The 16480-nt window shown below is 37.6% G+C and overlaps 3 protein-coding genes across 6 annotated transcripts; 1 reads left to right on the plus strand and 2 right to left on the minus strand.

Annotated features, from left to right (window-relative positions):
- Nucleotides 1-2431: 2431 nt before the first annotated feature.
- On the plus strand, nucleotides 2432-5795 carry LOC127256215 (uncharacterized). 2 transcript variants are annotated; one of them, XM_051282099.1, is made up of 3 exons: nucleotides 2432-2553; nucleotides 2999-3400; nucleotides 4407-5795. In XM_051282099.1, the coding sequence occupies exons 2-3, from the start codon at nucleotides 3033-3035 to the stop codon at nucleotides 5023-5025; spliced, it is 987 nt and encodes a 328-aa protein (XP_051138056.1). In that variant the 5' UTR covers nucleotides 2432-2553; nucleotides 2999-3032; the 3' UTR covers nucleotides 5026-5795. The 2 variants fall into 2 exon arrangements, with proteins under 2 accessions (XP_051138056.1, XP_051138057.1); XM_051282100.1 differs by lacking the exon at nucleotides 2432-2553 and adding an exon at nucleotides 2573-2908.
- Nucleotides 5796-6638: 843 nt separating this feature from the next.
- Nucleotides 6639-8907, minus strand: LOC127256218 (cysteine proteinase inhibitor 12). 2 transcript variants are annotated; one of them, XM_051282107.1, is made up of 4 exons: nucleotides 8540-8907; nucleotides 7950-8169; nucleotides 7139-7284; nucleotides 6639-6997 (listed from the first exon to the last, which is right to left on the minus strand). In XM_051282107.1, exons 1-4 carry the CDS (start codon nucleotides 8768-8770, stop codon nucleotides 6860-6862), a joined length of 735 nt encoding a protein of 244 aa, XP_051138064.1. In that variant the 5' UTR covers nucleotides 8771-8907; the 3' UTR covers nucleotides 6639-6859. The 2 variants fall into 2 exon arrangements, with proteins under 2 accessions (XP_051138064.1, XP_051138063.1); XM_051282106.1 differs by having other exon boundaries at nucleotides 7139-7287.
- A 128-nt stretch (nucleotides 8908-9035) lies between these two features.
- On the minus strand, nucleotides 9036-14869 carry LOC127256209 (protein TORMOZ EMBRYO DEFECTIVE). Of its 2 annotated transcripts, XM_051282081.1 has the most exons (15): nucleotides 14339-14869; nucleotides 14047-14229; nucleotides 13773-13922; nucleotides 13288-13502; nucleotides 12800-13082; nucleotides 12214-12348; nucleotides 12000-12118; nucleotides 11633-11789; nucleotides 11277-11523; nucleotides 11119-11195; nucleotides 10469-10588; nucleotides 10133-10263; nucleotides 9852-10026; nucleotides 9311-9763; nucleotides 9036-9123 (listed from the first exon to the last, which is right to left on the minus strand). In XM_051282081.1, the coding sequence occupies exons 1-14, from the start codon at nucleotides 14636-14638 to the stop codon at nucleotides 9335-9337; spliced, it is 2721 nt and encodes a 906-aa protein (XP_051138038.1). In that variant the 5' UTR covers nucleotides 14639-14869; the 3' UTR covers nucleotides 9036-9123; nucleotides 9311-9334. The 2 variants fall into 2 exon arrangements, with proteins under 2 accessions (XP_051138038.1, XP_051138037.1); XM_051282080.1 differs by lacking the exon at nucleotides 9036-9123 and having other exon boundaries at nucleotides 9147-9763.
- Between the last annotated feature and the right edge of the window lie 1611 nt (nucleotides 14870-16480).

Genomic DNA, 16480 nt, shown 5'->3' on the forward strand with positions numbered 1-16480 from the left:
AAAATATTTTTAAAAAATCATAATTAATTTTATAAATATGTGAATAGATTCTAAGATAAAAAAAAATGATAAAAGAACAAAATAGAAGACCAACACAACAAATAATAAAAAATCGAAAGAAATAAGAGTGACATTGATAACAGAGTTAGACAGTGTAAACAATATTGATTAATTTATTTAAGCTAACGATAATATAAATTTTATTTTATTCGTCTTAACTAAAAATATTTATTTTCAGTAAATTAAAAATAATAATATGTTATTTATTAAATAAAGTGTACAATATGATTTTGATATTTTTTTACTCGTTATTTATAAATTGATCGTATTTATAATGGTATATTTGCAATTTATATAAAATTATTCAGATATTAATATTTGATTACTTTTATTATAATTTTTTAATATAATGATATATATAAAAAAAATGCATTTTAGTTGAGATGAGCTAACCCGCTTCACTACAGCCTAACCCATTTTCAACTCACAGACCACGTGGGTTGGCCCGTTTAAACCCTCATTTTGACAGCTATGAGGTGAAATGTTAAAATCTAATAATTCAAGTAGAATTACTAGCATCAATCTTCTTCTTCTTCGATGTGTTTGTTTGGAGATTGGATTTTAAATACACTATTTATTTCATTTTTTTCTAAAAAAAAAATTAAATCAAACACCTATTTTTTATTTTAAATATTATACTAAAAATCAATTTTACATTCAAAACATCATATAATACTATTTATATTACGTCGTACAACTATTCAAATTTAAATTATTTACTATTCAAATATCAACTTAAAATCCAAAACCCCAAACAAACACACCCGAAATTACAGCCCTAAATTCCAAAAGCCTTCTTCCTTCGTCTTCTTTCTCTACTTGTTATTTTAATTCTGAAGTACCTGAACCCGAATTTTGATGGTGTAAACGCAGCCAGTTAGACTTGCTTAAACGGTTCAAATGGCCGATTATGATTACAAATTATCGATCATGGTTTGTCAAAATATCAAACCGAAATCGAACCTTCTGAATGATGATTTTGATTACAATTTGACGATTTCGATTATGATTTATAAACCGTCGGTTACTGTTTGAACCATCCGTTTATATATATTTATTTTTAATAAATATTTTTTATTTTCTAATATTTTAAAATTTTAATTTTATTTAAAAATCATTACTTTTTATTTTTATTTTATTTAAATTTATTTATTATATATTCATTGTATAAATAATAATTAATTAGATTGTTACAATATAAAAATAATTTAAATAATAAATTTAATAAGCAATTAAATTAAATTATAAATTAAAAAATACAAATAAATTATAAAAATATTAATATATTAATAATATAATTAAAAATTACAAATTATAAATAAAAAATAATATTATAGTATTAGTATTAGTATTTTTTTAATATTATAAAATTTAAGTTAGACATATTATTATAACTTTGAAATATACAAATTTGTCCAAAATCCTAATGCCCTAAGACCTAATAAATTATTTTACACACCCACACCACAGCAGCCGCAGCCGCAGCCGCACTAGCCAAGGCAGCCATCAGGTTCTTCTCTCTTTCTTCCTTTCTTCTCCGATTCTTTCCTTTCTTCTCCAATTCTTCTTCTTCTTCACTTCTTCTTCTTCTTCTTCTTCTCCCGACGGACGGCCAGATTAAAAAAAAAAAAAAAAAAAAAAAGAAAACACACAATTATGGCCGAACCTCCGGTTCAAAACTACAAACCGAAACCGAACCGTCGGAACTACGATTTCGGTTCGATTTCGATTCGAACCGTAACGGCCGGTTCGAACCGACGGTTCGAATGGGCAAGTCTACAGCCAGAGAGCTCGCTCGGGTCAGGTTTTCTACCGTAAAACCCGCCCCACCCTACCCGGCCAGGATTCCATTCCACCACATTCGAATGAGACTTGTCCGCAGTAAATCGCTTATTACAATTTGTCAAAATATCAAATCAAAATTGAATTTTTTGAACGACGATTACGATTTATAAACCGCCGATTTTGATTTAAAAATTAATAGCCGATCTATATATACTCATTTTTAATATTTATATTTATATTTTTTATATTTTTTAAAATTAAAATTTTATTTAAAAATAATTAAATTTTATTTTAATATATTTATTATATAAAAATCATATCTATAATTAATTAATTAAATGTTTACAATATAAAATAATTAATATAGTAAATAATTAAATTATAAAAATATTATAATAGATAATAAAATAATTTAAATTATATATAATTATATAATAAAGAATTATAAAATATAAAATATAAATAAAAAAATATTAATAGTACTATTATTTTCAATATTGTTAATAATTATTTATATTTATTAATATTATTATTATTATATTTAAAATTTTAATTATAAATATAATGATATTATTACAAAATACACACCATTAATTCTAATATTTAATCAATAGAATTAGCCATCCACATCCAAACGCGCAATCGCCCTCGCACACAGGTTCTACTTTTTTCTTCGGACGCCGTAGCCGCGCCTGCGCCCGCACACAGGTTCTCCCACTTCCTTCCTTCTCCCTCCCATTTCTTTCCCTTTTTCTTCCAACCTCGGTCTTTCTCCTCGTTTCCTCCTTTCTTCTCCTTCTTCTTCTGGGCGCCTGCCTGCCCCTGCCATGGTGAGAGATTAAAAAAAAATAAAAAAAGCCAAACCTCCGGACAAACAGTAAACCGGCCGTTTGAACCGACGGTTTCGGTTCGGTTTGTTTCCGATTTCGGTTTGAAACGTAACCGGCGGTTCGAACCGACGGTTCGAAACCGAATGAGCAAGTCTCTTTCAAATGAATGAATGCTCAACCTGAATTAAGAATTTTGAAGCAGCGGCATCGCTCCCTATTCATCCGTGGATTTCGTCTGTTCATTTCATCATCACTGTCAAATTACCCGTTTCGCGAAGCTGTTGTTGGTTGGTATGATGCATGTACGTTACGTTTGTGTGTAGGTAGGCGGCTGCAAGATTAAAACGCATCGCCTCAATGGAGGACGGCAAGGCGGCGATGGCGCAGCAACAATTGATGCAGCAACAACTTCTGCTGCAACAGATCCAAAGACAGAAGGAAGCCATGTCTCGCTTCCCTTCCAATATCGACGCTCATCTCCGCCCACAGCACCCTATGCTTCACCACCGTCCTCTCAACCCTAATTCCGCTACCCAGCAAGTTGTTCCCAATCCACTCCATCCCAACCCTAATTCCAGTCCCAATTCCTCCGCTACACCCTCTACTAATAATAATCAGCAGCAGCAGCACAAGGCCTCTCTCCAGCTCGCTTATCAGGACGCTTGGCGAGTCTGTCATCCTGACTTCAAGCACCCGTTTTCTTCCCTCGAAGACGCTTGTGAGAGGTGGTGCTTCTCTCTTTCATTGCCTATTCTTTTGTTTTTCTGTTTATTCTTGTGCTTGTCTTGGACACGGAGTGCACACCTATCAGATTCTAAACATTTTACTTCAACTGTTCATTTCATCTCCTTCTTCTGCCTTTCGTTGCACCATTCCCCGCATTTTCGCTCCCATAGTATACTCTGCATCTAGTAGGTTAACTGCTCTTGTGGAGCGTTTTTGTTTTTAAAGTAATTATCAATAATCAGGAAGCATCAATGGGATCCCTCTATTGCCTTAACTTGTAAGCTCAGTAATGTTTGTATGTCTTGCAAAATCTTGTGAATTGTTCTTCAATTTGTGTCTTTTGTATATGGTCTCAGTACTCCAGTTTTGCCTTCCTATTAGTAATTGATTCTTGGTTTGAAAGATGAATTTTCATTTAATTTTTCTATTTCATGTTCTTGATGAACATTTGATGTTATCAGTATACATCTTATAATCTGCAAAAATGCATCTTTGTGTTTCACTTTCTAAATTTGACCTAAATACAAGGATTGTACCTATTACAACACAATTCTTGGCTTCTTATTTGTAGTGTATGTTTGTCTGCCGCACTAGCCTCTAATATGCTTAAAATCATGTAGTCCTTTTACATGTAATAGAAAGGGGCAAGATACTCATAGTAGGATCTGGTATGGTTGGGTTAGTAGAGATATATATTACTGGCATAAATTGTTCATGGTGTACTGTTAATGTATTTTTATATGCAAACTGCTATTTGATATCATTTTGGTTGTTTATTATTGAGATCGTTCTAGACTCTCATCTGCAAATAATTCTTTGCCTTATCCACATATTACATGCTAGAAGAATGCCAACTCTGTTATCCTGAAACACTATTGTAAATAACCGAAGTTAATTTGGATGACCAACCAGTAGAATATTGCTTCAACAAATCACAATTCTTTGTGTTGAATGTAGGTCATTTTGAATATTTAATTGCTTATTATTCTCTTGAATTCTCCATAGGCTGTTACCTTACCATGTCGTGGCTGATTATGAAGCTGAGGAGGATGACAAGATCCTTGATTCAGCTACTACAGGCCCGATTCTTTCTCGCTCACAGCAATGGGATTATAACATTGCTGCTAAAGTTGCAGAGTTCACTGCCACATTCGAGAAACAAGTCCTTGCATTCAACATTATCTCTCGTAAACGGGGCCTTGGGGAGTTCCGTACAGAGGAGAAACTGATGATGGAGCAATTGCTTTTGCAAGAAGAAAAGCAAGCACTTCTAGAATTGAGGGCTGAAATGGATTCAAGGCAGAAGGCAAGTCGGGAAACCCATGAAGCGAATATGAGATTGGCTGCCATGGTTCGTGCTGAATCTCAAGCACATACTGAAATGATGGCAAGGGCTCCAATTAGAGCTAGTGCTCGAGGTAGTAATACCGTTGGTTCTGACATGGCTGAGCAGGAGCAGGACTTCCAACATGATGACATTATGAATGGATGGGGAAGCAATGCACAGAAGGATGACAAGGCGCCATCAGATGACTTCCTGAATGATGACGACACTGAGAATGGCGATGCAGCACTGCAGGGTGAGTGGCTTGGAGGAGGGGAGTTGGATCTGAATGCAAGGTGATCTTATTACTTGATAGATTATTGTTAGTGAGGAGGTATTGCCAGAAACTTTTTGCATTTGGGTTATTTGATGCATGTGCGTGCGATCTTGTGTGTGTGTGTATGCGTTGAGGACAGAAGAGAAGACATGACTTGCATGTGTAAGTTTTATTTTACAATTTATCCGGGCAAAATTAGAGTTTGGAGGGCTTGAACTTGGGCCCTCGTTCTCAGGTGAAGGAAACAAGGAGGGGGTTGTGGGTTAGACCCAAAAAAAAATGGGAAGAAGGCTAGACTACATGTTTCGTTTCTGTTTCTGACGGTGGAATCAGATAGAAGGATTCCATTTTGATGCAGGGAGGTGAAGGAAAATTGCTAAGCGACAGCTGAACTCGATGACGAGTAAGAGAAGGAAGAAGAATCAACCCTGATGTTGTTGCTGTAGGCAATCCTGCAACTCCCAAGCATATAGTTGTCGGCAGCTGCTCTTTGACTTTGCTCTCTTTGATGGAGAAGGGACGTTTGATCCATTTTGGGAATCAGTTGTGGTCTTGATGCAGTGTGTAGCATCATCCACTATAAGATTATATTGGGCATTCATTTCGTTACTTTTCGCCTTGTCTTTTCTGGGATGTCGTCAAATTTGTTGAGTGTTGTGTATCTGTCAGGTTTCAAAGGGGGACTGATCTACTAATGCCGAGTTATGTAAGACCCTTGCCAATCCCTACTCGTCCTCGGGATGCCATCAGCAGCATGAATAATAACTTGCCCAGGCCTTGAGCCGTAGTTCCAGTTTCTGTCCCTTTTATTTATGTGGTCTATGGTGTCGTGCTTAGTCTCTAAACCACTTGTTGTTGATGCTCGTGCCTCTGATCTCATTGACGAAATTCAGTGTCCGTTCTTCCGCTCAATATCGCCTTGAAGCCGCTCAATATCGCCTTGAAGCTGCCAACACCTGCTACAAGACATACGCTGAAATGCAGTGATGTCCAATTCGAGGTCGATCGCTTTGTCTTCTCACGAAAGATTATCTCACCATGAATTCAATACGTTTACTTCCTGGAAGATTGGCCCTCCCAAAATCTTGTCAAAAGACAAGCTGAATGAATACCCACCTGACTCCTTCCAAGTGGTTCCGAACCGAATTTGTCGCCAAGAGCGATAGAGAGAATGTTTTGAAAAGCCTAAGGGTGCATTTAGTAATATATACAAGATTAAAAAGTTTTAAAATATATCTAGTTATCTTAATAAAATATATAAAATAAAAATTTATATACTGTAAACAAATAAGAAAATTTTTATATTTTTTATAATTAATATAAATTAATTTTACTAGTAAATTTTAATATATATATATAAATATATTTATTTATTGAAAAGAAAAATAGGAAGAAAGAATTTTGATGACGTAATAATTTTTTAAAAAAATATATCAAGTGAAAGAACAGTGACAATCTAGGTGGAACCGTAACCAAACAATGAGTACAGGAGAGGACAGAGGACTTACCAGAGTCATGGTATACATGTCCCAACTTCCTCCTCTCCATTATTATTAACTACATATCGGTGGCCGATGCCGATGCCAACACCAAACACTCCCAACACAATTCAACAGTCAATATTCAATCATGCATATAACCAACCAACCTCCTTTATTACCGCATAGCTTGCCCATGTCTTAATATATGCAGTGAAAGACCAACACATCTAACTTAGTAGTCACAGTGAACATGGTCTGCAGCTACACACACACCCCCACACTCAAAGCAAGCAACCATACAATTATTAAACATGATGTAATGGACACCAGGCAAGGCAGGAGTATGCCAGCCAGAGCCATTCTTTCTTGAAGTCGATTAGGAACCATCGGATTCCATCTTGTTCAGCTGAAAGCTACCTTCGCTATCTCTGTGCACCTCAACCTTGAACATCTCTTCTTTCCCCCCTCTCTTTACCTTGAGCAGCATGTCAAATTTAGTAGCCATCTCAACAACCTATCACAACACACAAAACAGCTTGAGAGGGAATAACATCCAGCACTGCCACACAAAGACGAATTGTAGATGCTATGGTAGAGAGACTCAAGAGAACAGACACATGAAGTACGCCAAACTAAAGTACTGACATGTACCCACCTCTGCATTTGCATTGACAACTTCACTGAGTTCATAAGGGAATAGTGAGTTAGATCTTCCCTGAATTGTTTTAACAGCATGATGAGCAGCATCCAGAACAAGTGGATCATGCACCGGCACTGATTGCGATCCCAAAGTCTGCTGATCTGCTATGATTCTTAACAGAGTTTAGAAAGCACTTACAAATAGAAACCCAGGTAAGAGCTGTAGTATCTTGCACAAAATTCAGCACAGCTATGCATACATGCAACTTCCAACCGAGTTAAGCAAACTAGAAGTGTACCACAACCATAATAAAACGTCTGTGTGTTTCCATGTAAGTATGGAAACAACCACACCAATCACGAAATCTTGGGTGACAGAAGGGAGGGATGTGATATTTTGACAAGCACATCCACCAACAACTATTCAGGGTGGGAAAACTGAGTAGGGGCTTCCACATATTACTAGTGGGCTAATCCTAATTTTAGATTGAAACAATAATGTAGATTTAATGCGGTCTAGAAATCACGTTATTCATTTAAGAAATTTTACATTTGCTTAGGACAACAAATAAACTCAATCAAAAAGAGTTGGGAAATAAGCTCAGAAGATACAATCTGAATTACATTAAAATGTAAGTAATTTGCTGAAATAAAACAAATTCACCGAAATGAAATTAGGGGCAAGATTCTAGTATTCATGAATCATAATTATTTCTTTGGAAAAATAGGCCAGCCAGCTTCTCAATTAAAATAAAGATACTGATATAAAACATTTTCATACACAAATTAACTAGTGATGGAAAAACTGCAACAAGATAACTATCTACCTTTCTTCACACCCAGGTCAGAGGAAGTAAAAGAAGGAATATCTTCAACATACTTGAATTCTTGTAGTTCCTTAGAATCCTTCCATGGCTTCACCCAAATTTTTGCCTCATATATTTTCTTCTTCCCAGCATCAAGGATTTCCAGAGTAAGATGATGTAGTTTACCCGCTACCACCTGTTCTTGCGCCTTCACAACCCTAACGAGCTCCAGTAAAGCATTCTGAAAGGAATATGAAGATGGAGAGGAACGACGAAGCCATAGCAATTAGTTGCCACAAATTCGCATATCAAAAATGAAAAAACATCCGGCTTTGCAACAAGTCAAGTGATCAAACTGCCGGCACAGCAAGGATTTCATATCCTGTCGGTAATAGCCGGATTAATTACGATTGAAGGAGACGGGAAGTTGATTCCTTGATCTAATTGGATTCGATTCAAACATGATATTCGTGCTAGTGAAGAGCTTTTAACGATGGGCGGAATACGGTGGTTGAGCACGGATCACTCCGAAAAGAGGATAATCCGAGCAAAAAGCAAGTGAGAAGGGAAACGAAAAAAGAAAGTCGGAACCAGGGGTGAGTCGAGCTGACCTCGTTGGTGTTGTGCTGCTGGACAGCAAATCGGGCGAGGGAATCGATGTCAGCGTGGGAATCACCAAGGCCTCCAAGAGTGGGAGCGGCCATCTGAAGATCGCTGAGTAGTAATAGTTGTTGGGGGCAGAATCCGAATCGTGAGGGCGCAGAGCCGTCCTGAGAGCGAAGGGGGAGAGCAAAGAGAGGGAGGAGGAGGAGGAGGAGGAAGGAGAGAGGCAATGCTCTCATTTGAAAGAAAGAAATGAAGGACACGCACACGCAGGGGCAGGGCGGTGGCGTATGCTAGTCCCTCAGTCCCGCCGCCTACTTCAACCTGCACCTGCCTAATTTAATCACGAAGCGGTGGTCTGATCTGATCCAATACACGACCGACTGTCCACTCAAGATGGGTGTCATATGATGTGTCGAATTACACATGCACCGACCTTCTTAGATCAGGGAAAAGAAAACACAACACAAACACCACAAAGTTCGCGCCACACTAGTTCTCGAATATTTTAAGATACTCTCCGCTCATTCAAGCTCTCTGCTGTCCGTCAAAATTTGAGTACACACCTTCGTATCTTCATCTTCGCCTTCACCTTCCACAGTGACCAAGAACCAATTAGGTGGAGACTCACAGCTCACAAAATTCACCCGCGCATAAAATATTACTAGTACATATATATATATATATATATATCCCTCTCTCTTTGTACGTGTATGTTAACCCCCTCCCCCCTACTACTACCCCAAAATTGTGGTCAAAGAAACTAACAAAAATTTCACCATGCGTGCGACTGAGAGTCTAGTCTAGGAGGTCGATATAGCCGCTGCCTCATAGGCAGCCACCTTCATTTTCTTGAGTTCTCTATTTCCCGACTTGTGAGATTTCCTCCTCTTCTTCTTCTTCTTCTTCCCAGGCTCCGTGTCCTCACCTTCCTCTTCCCTATCCACACCACTGCCACCGCCGCCGCTGACTTGTGCTGCTGCTAACTCATCATCTCCTCCTGCAACATTAGACGACTCAATTCTTGGGGGCGGCCATTTCGCATCTCTTTCAGACCTAGAAGCAGCCGCCCGGGAACCTCCCTCTGCATCATTTCTTTCAGGTTCGATAACTGACATCGATGTCAAGGTGTAGTCTAAAAGGAATGTGCTCCTCTCCAGCCGCCCCATTCTCGTAAAATGCCTCTGTGAATACGGGATAAGAGCTTCAAGAATCTCCCCAATGCCCTTCATCTGACAGACACACCACCCCATGCATACATATACTGTCATCACGATGAAAGAATGTCCTCAAAATTTTACTAGAAATAACAATACTCACCTCCACAACTTCTGTAGGAGGTACGGTGCTAAATAGGCAGCTAAGTACAAAGTGTGCTATGTGACACAACTTAGGTTTTGTGTTCCATTCTCTCATGCATTCCAAGAGTAACTGAAGCTCTTCCTTGCCCAGAGGACTTAGAGCCTTCTCGATCTGAACACAGCCATCTTCCTTCCTGTAAACAAATCAAGATCAATAACACATGTTGGGAAATGAAAAAAAAAAAAAAAAAAAACAAACAAACAAACTGCAACTACTGAATTGAAAAGCAAGTGCGACACCTGCAGAGTTCACTAAATAACTCTAAGAGTTTGTGAGGTCTTCGAAGTTCAAAAGCAAGTTGAATAGCTCTAGTGTAATCGGCACCTAATACTGCATTCTCTAGCTCTTGCCCTCTCAATATACCTTCCTCCTGTAACAATAACGTGTCAATGTTTGATATAATCATAATGATACTAGTCCACACTATACAGAGACAGTATAACTGAAAATTCATACACATTTTATGGACACAAAGTGCCCAACATTTAAGAGACAAAAAATCTAAGAAAAAGGACAGTGCCACAAATTTTATTGTTTATACTAATGAAACTTAAATCTGTAAAAAGGTGCCTCACTTCTTTACGAAAGGCCTCCTCTTTATCCACAGTTGTAGAGTCATGCCACAAATTAATAACAGCATCACTACCACCCGTCGCCAGCATTTCTGTTTTCTTCCCGATAGCTAATGCCCATATCTGCAGAACTCACGGTGTAAATGAAGTAATAGTTCAACTAAAAGACAAAGGATGAAGTTACTATGGACAATTACAAACGGTTTGAAAATCATTTCCTAATATCACTAATAGTTCATTTGATACTAGCACAGACATTCGATGGATGTCAAAAAGGAGAAGTACAACATCCAGATAATCTACATATAGATAATCTACATTCTTATTGCTTATTTTTTAATTTTCAATTCAACTTAAATGGAAGTGTCTAATAGATACTTCAATAAGATTTCAAAGAGGAATGACTACAATGATAAAACATCTCTTGTGCAACCCTCATCATTGAATTTGTATCATTGGAACTTGGGAGTTCACTGGATTCTCTCCACTAATGGTTGGTTTTCAACTGAAAACTCCCGTAAATTAGCCTATATCACATACTGAGTAATTGATTCATCTTAAATGCTACAATATTCACATTATAACAGTTAGTACCTCAAACAAAGAAGCCCTTGAAAGAAGCATAATTGTTATTTTAATGAAAAAATCAGAACCTTGTCTTCATGCTGATCATAGGTAGCCACGCATTCGTTAGTTTTGACAGTCCACAGCTTCACCAAGCCATCAGCACCTGACATTTGAATCAGACCTAGTTAGAATCAATTTAAAATGCATTGAGGCACCAAAAAGCAAATAAGATATAAACAGATACCGCATGAAACAAATTGAGTGCCTCGAGTAATAAATGAAGCTCTAATGACACTTGATGTGTGCCCTTCGAATGTCCGTAGGCATGAGCCATCAGAGATAGCCCATACTTTTATGGTCTTATCACCAGATGCTGTTACGACACATTGATCCACAGGAGAAAACTCCACAGACCACACTCCTCTCTTATGTCCTTTAAGAACAACCACTGATACCAGATCTGGGAGCCTCCATATGCATGCTGTCCGGTCCTGATTATTTTAAGGAAAGATGGGAAGAGAGATTATGTGTTGCAACAAAGAAAATCGTAGAGACAGATGTTCTGTGAGATAGCAGAAAAAGATTTCACAATGTATCAACCTGTGAACCACTGCAAACAAGGCTATCATTGGGTGCAATTGCCAGAGAATTTATATCTTTGTCATGAGCTGCTACTACTGCTTTTGCTTTCAAGCTGGAAACACTTTCAACATCATCTGACATACCATCTAAGCTCCATAACTTCAGTGTACGATCACTGACAAAGTACAACCAAAAGGTGGCCCTCAAAGATAAATAATGTTTTCATCCGACAATAAATAATGCATGACTATTTATCGTCAACAATATGCATTTGCCATAAAAAAACACAATCAAAGCATAAGAATTATTTTCCATGCCAAAGGCTCGTATATATCAACATAGACTCATCCAATGCCTCCACTTCGCAAATTTCAGGGATAATTACCTACTGCCACTAACAAAAAAGTTTCGGTTTTTCTTTGAGAAAGCAACAGCACCAACAGCTCCCATGTGGCCTATGCCAACTCCAATGCAGCATCGGTTTTTGCAATCCCACAACCTAAGCTATGGAGATAGAAGGTCAGAAAATAAAAATGCAAATAAAAACAGAAAGCATATGACAGCACCGAAGTTGAATCAATGCAAATAATGTAACTCACAGTGTTGTCTTTGCTTCCTGTGACAATAAGTGTTTTTCCAGAACTTGATACACAAGTATCAAGGCATAGAACTACATCAGAATGACCAGCCAATGTATACGAACATGACATTGTTTCTAGGTCATACACTCGTACCTACAAATAGATAATAAGACAAACTCACTAAAGATTAAAAAAAAAAAAAAAAAAAAAAAAAAAAGATCGTATGTAAAATATCTAGCTCTAATATCTAGCAAAATAATTGAGTCTATACCAGGGCTGCTATATGAGCTTAAACTCCATTCTTCAATAATAGTCTATATACAATAGTTGCCTTTCTGAGAGATTGCTAATCATAAATTAGCTGATTGGAACAGTGCATCATGGGGAAAAAAAGGCAGCATAATGAAAGAGGCACCTACTAAAGATTGATAGTACCATAATGCATCAAATAGCTATATTAAATAAAATCAGGTAAGAGATGTCAACAAGAAGAAGCGACCTCTGTCAAAAGTGGTCCTCAAGAAGGATAATCACTGCCCTGATAGCCTTGTATGTACTAATAAAATTGGGTAAGATCAATAAAAATGTGATAATAACAATTTACCTGCTCAACGCTGGTAGAAACTGCAAGGAATTGTTCATCTTCACCCAGAAACTTCATATCTGCAATCTCCTCATTGAATCCAATGAGCCTTCTCTTTAGCACTAAGAACAAACCATCAATGCTGTCTTCTTCCAAATCATATATGAGAAACTGCTGGTCAGCTGTTGCACAGAGTAATCCTTGACCTAATGGCAGCACCAGAGCAGAGATGAAACCTCTTTTAATCTCTTCATCAACTGCTCCAACAGTCAAATCAGATGATTTCTGCTCAAAAAGTACTGGGCTGTTTAAGAAAATTACAACAGCTTAGTTGAAAACTAAAATATTGCTCATCAACATTTGATGTTACAAAAGCAAAGTAACCTCACACAGGCTTCTCAAAAGTAGATATAGTTAATACAGGTAAAACTGAAATAGCATTATCAATCTATTGCATCTCACATCACATAAATGAGAACTTTCAAAGTACCATCTAAATGACAACTTACCCATCTGAGTTCCATATCCGCACAATCCCACGTTCACCAACACATACAAAGTGTATAGAAGTTGAACTGATACTTCTACCATTTTTTTGAGCAAGCAGTGCCAGTTTTGAGGCATAAGGGGATGTTGAATTGAGCGCACACACAGCTTCCACTGCCTCATATGTAGGTATAGTCTTTTCACATTTGTACTCATGCAGGTCCCATAAGTTCACAACCTGAAATCACCAATGCATATCAGCAAGAACCTAAGCCAGTAAGTTAAAGAAAACGAAGAAAGCAAAGCAAGCAACAGCGTTTCATACTAGCAACTCCAGCTTATTAATATTTTGTGCGAGTATGTGTGTTGCCGTATAGTGGTTTAGAAATGAACACCTGCCCAGTGACTCCACATTCAAAAATAAAACATAACAAATCCAATTTTCAGCTTTCGCTCCCCAACCTTCACGTACCCAGAGGAACATGGATAGATATCACTTGGAATGTACCTTATCTCTTCCAGCAGTAATCAAGGTCCATCCATCTTCAGATATCGCCATAGAAGTGACAGTTGATTGATGTTTTTCTAGCGTTGCAACACACTTCTTGCTTGTGAGATCCCACACCCTAACAGTGGCATCATCTCCACTGGAGAAAAGCTGTCAACAAAACAAGTCAGAAGCTTAATTCACACTTACATCCCCGGACATGAATTTGAATAAAAGGGTGAAAATTTTCCTAAGTGACGCTAGTGTTAATTTCTTTTTGGATCAGAAATCTAACAAGTAGACGGCTTGGGTCTGGATGAAAAATAACGCTGGTCACAACTCCTTTATGCCCTTTGAAATGATGCGTACAGAAACCTCCATCCACATCCCATACTTGCACTTTATGATCAGCACCTGCTGTGGCTAACAACCCCCCCGACGGATGGCAAGCCATCCCCATCACTGGCCCTTCATGCCCCTATGTCGAGCGTACAAGCTTACAATATTAGCAGCTTTTGATGAAGAGGAGTAATAGAAGTTGATATTTAATTTATTCAAAAAAAAAAAGAGTAAGTAAAGTCGTAAACCTTCCAGGAACGGATGCAGCTGAGAGAAGCGAGATCCCAGACTCGAATCTGGCGGCTGTGGCTGGTGGAGAAGAGTAAAGTGTCGTCAGGGCTCAGAATGAAGGCAGTTACTGGTTCGGAATCCCCCTCAATGGTAGATTTGACGGCGGCGGTAGAAGAATCAACAATCTTGATGGAGTCGTGGCACGCGCAAACTAGGAATGATCCGTCGGATGAAACCGCATAAGGTCCACCGGTGTAGAATTGCTGGAGAGAGCGAGAGCAGCGGTAGTTGTTCTTGAATGAGAGTGGCAACGCCATGGGAGGCACGGTTAGCCGATTGGGGCGGTAAAAATCTGTGCAGGGCTGGGAGGGCCAAGTCAAAAGCAGGAGTGCAAATCACGAATTGATATCATGAATACAGGGTTAACAACTTGCTTTTTGTTAACACTGCGCAGTAGAAGTAGGAAGACAGAAGTGGTGGCGGCGGCGGAGGCGGGGTTGACGGGAGGGAGGCCTGGCTACTGCTAGGGCTGAAAGGTTGGATTTTCATTTGAGTTAGGATACGCTTCTTTTGCGAAGGTCAAAAAAATATATGGGTGTGTTTGTTTGGGGAACCGGATTTAATTTTTACTATTCATTTTTTTTTCTCCAAAAATATCAAATTAAATATCTATTTTTTATTTTTTATATTATACTAAAAATTAATTTTACATTCAAAACATCACATCAACGCCTATTTATATACGTCATACAATTATTTAAATTCAAAATTTTAACTATTCAAATCTCAATTTAAAATCCAAACCCCCAAACAAACACACCCATAAAAAATATTTTATTCAATATTATTTTAATACTAAGTTCAAATATAACGATAGATTCACAAAATATATATGATAAGTCGTGGTATGTCAAATAAGTAAACTTATCAAAAAATACTGGTGATCACTTGTACTTTTTTTTCATCAAAAGCGTATATAGATATAATTTTTTACTGTTTACCACTTATCCATGCTCCCTACTTTTACAATTTCACTCAAATTTTATATCACGTACATGTTGATAATTTACTCAAATCAGATGACTATCCGTCTTCGCGCGACTTTAATTGGTCCGACCACGGACCAACCGACTATAAACCATCCGACTGCAAACCAACCGACAGCCGTATCAGCCGACCTTTGTAGCTGCCGAACTCCTTAGCAGCTGACTTCCCTATCAACCGACCTCTGTAGCTACCGACTTTCGGACCACCAAACCTGCTTATCCGACTGCAGAATATCCGACCTATTTAACTGACTGAGAACCAATCGACCGCGGATCAGCCGACTGAGAACCAACCAATCGTGGATCAACCGACGGCGAAACAGCATCCTCTGGTCGCCTTATCTCCTTAGATGGACGGCTGGTCCAACCGACTTCCTTTTGACTCTGTTACCATACCGTCTTACCTTGGCCTGTCCGTGGGCCAACCAACCAACTTACTTTGGTCGGACTGCAGACTAACCAACCAACTTCCTTTGGTCAGACTGCAAACCAACTGACATGCTTATCCGACTGCGTACCATCTGATCTTCTTCGTCGCCCGACCTCACTTTCAACAGGCCGTTTGGCTTATATTCATACCCATCCAGAATCTTACTGCCATTATTAATTATTATTATTATTTTTTGTGCTCAACAATATGATTATTATAGGAGCTATAGGCTTGTTCAAAATCTAATTTCTATAATTAGCTCGTCGAATTTCAAATTTTTATATTTAATAGAACATCATATTCTAGATATAAAACTCCAATACCTCATAATATTTGTATCGTTCAATTATTAAATAAAAAATACTTAAAGATATAAATAAACAGATTGGTGGTGGAATAGACTGCTATTTTCAATTGCCTCGGATTAATATGAAATTTTCGGAATATAAAGCTAAGATTACGATTACACTAGCTAAAAAAATTTGTCAATTAAATAGCTAAATAGGCTACGATGAATTTAATATCATAATATCTAAGTTCATATTAAAATTTATAGTTAAGCTCAAAATGAATACAATACGGATTTTTTGCTTTTCCTTTCCTATGGACATTATCATCATCACGTTATATTTATCTTCATTATTATAATAATAATAATAATTATTATATTATTATTAAATTAT

Source organism: Andrographis paniculata, unplaced genomic scaffold (genome assembly GCF_009805555.1).
Source record: "Andrographis paniculata isolate CXL003 unplaced genomic scaffold, ASM980555v1 Contig55END, whole genome shotgun sequence".
Classification (NCBI taxonomy): domain Eukaryota; kingdom Viridiplantae; phylum Streptophyta; class Magnoliopsida; order Lamiales; family Acanthaceae; genus Andrographis; species Andrographis paniculata.

Bases quoted from the DNA above. Each gene is read 5' to 3' on its own strand.
- LOC127256218 (XM_051282106.1), bottom strand. From the start codon at position 8,770: ATGAGAGCATTGCCTCTCTCCTTCCTCCTCCTCCTCCTCCTCCCTCTC. The intron at 7,288-7,949 runs GTAGATAGTTAT...TAAGAATCATAG, and splicing joins TGACCTGGGTGTGAAGAAAG to CAGATCAGCAGACTTTGGGA. The intron at 6,998-7,138 runs GTGGGTACATGT...GTGTTGTGATAG, and splicing joins TTGTCAATGCAAATGCAGAG to GTTGTTGAGATGGCTACTAA.
- LOC127256215 (XM_051282099.1), top strand. From the start codon at position 3,033: ATGGAGGACGGCAAGGCGGCGATGGCGCAGCAACAATTGATGCAGCAA. The intron at 3,401-4,406 runs GTGGTGCTTCTC...AATTCTCCATAG, and splicing joins CTCGAAGACGCTTGTGAGAG to GCTGTTACCTTACCATGTCG.
- LOC127256209 (XM_051282081.1), bottom strand. From the start codon at position 14,638: ATGGCGTTGCCACTCTCATTCAAGAACAACTACCGCTGCTCTCGCTCT. The intron at 12,119-12,213 runs GTGAGTTACATT...CTATCTCCATAG, and splicing joins CAGGAAGCAAAGACAACACT to CTTAGGTTGTGGGATTGCAA. The intron at 11,790-11,999 runs GTAATTATCCCT...GTACTTTGTCAG, and splicing joins TTTTTTGTTAGTGGCAGTAG to TGATCGTACACTGAAGTTAT.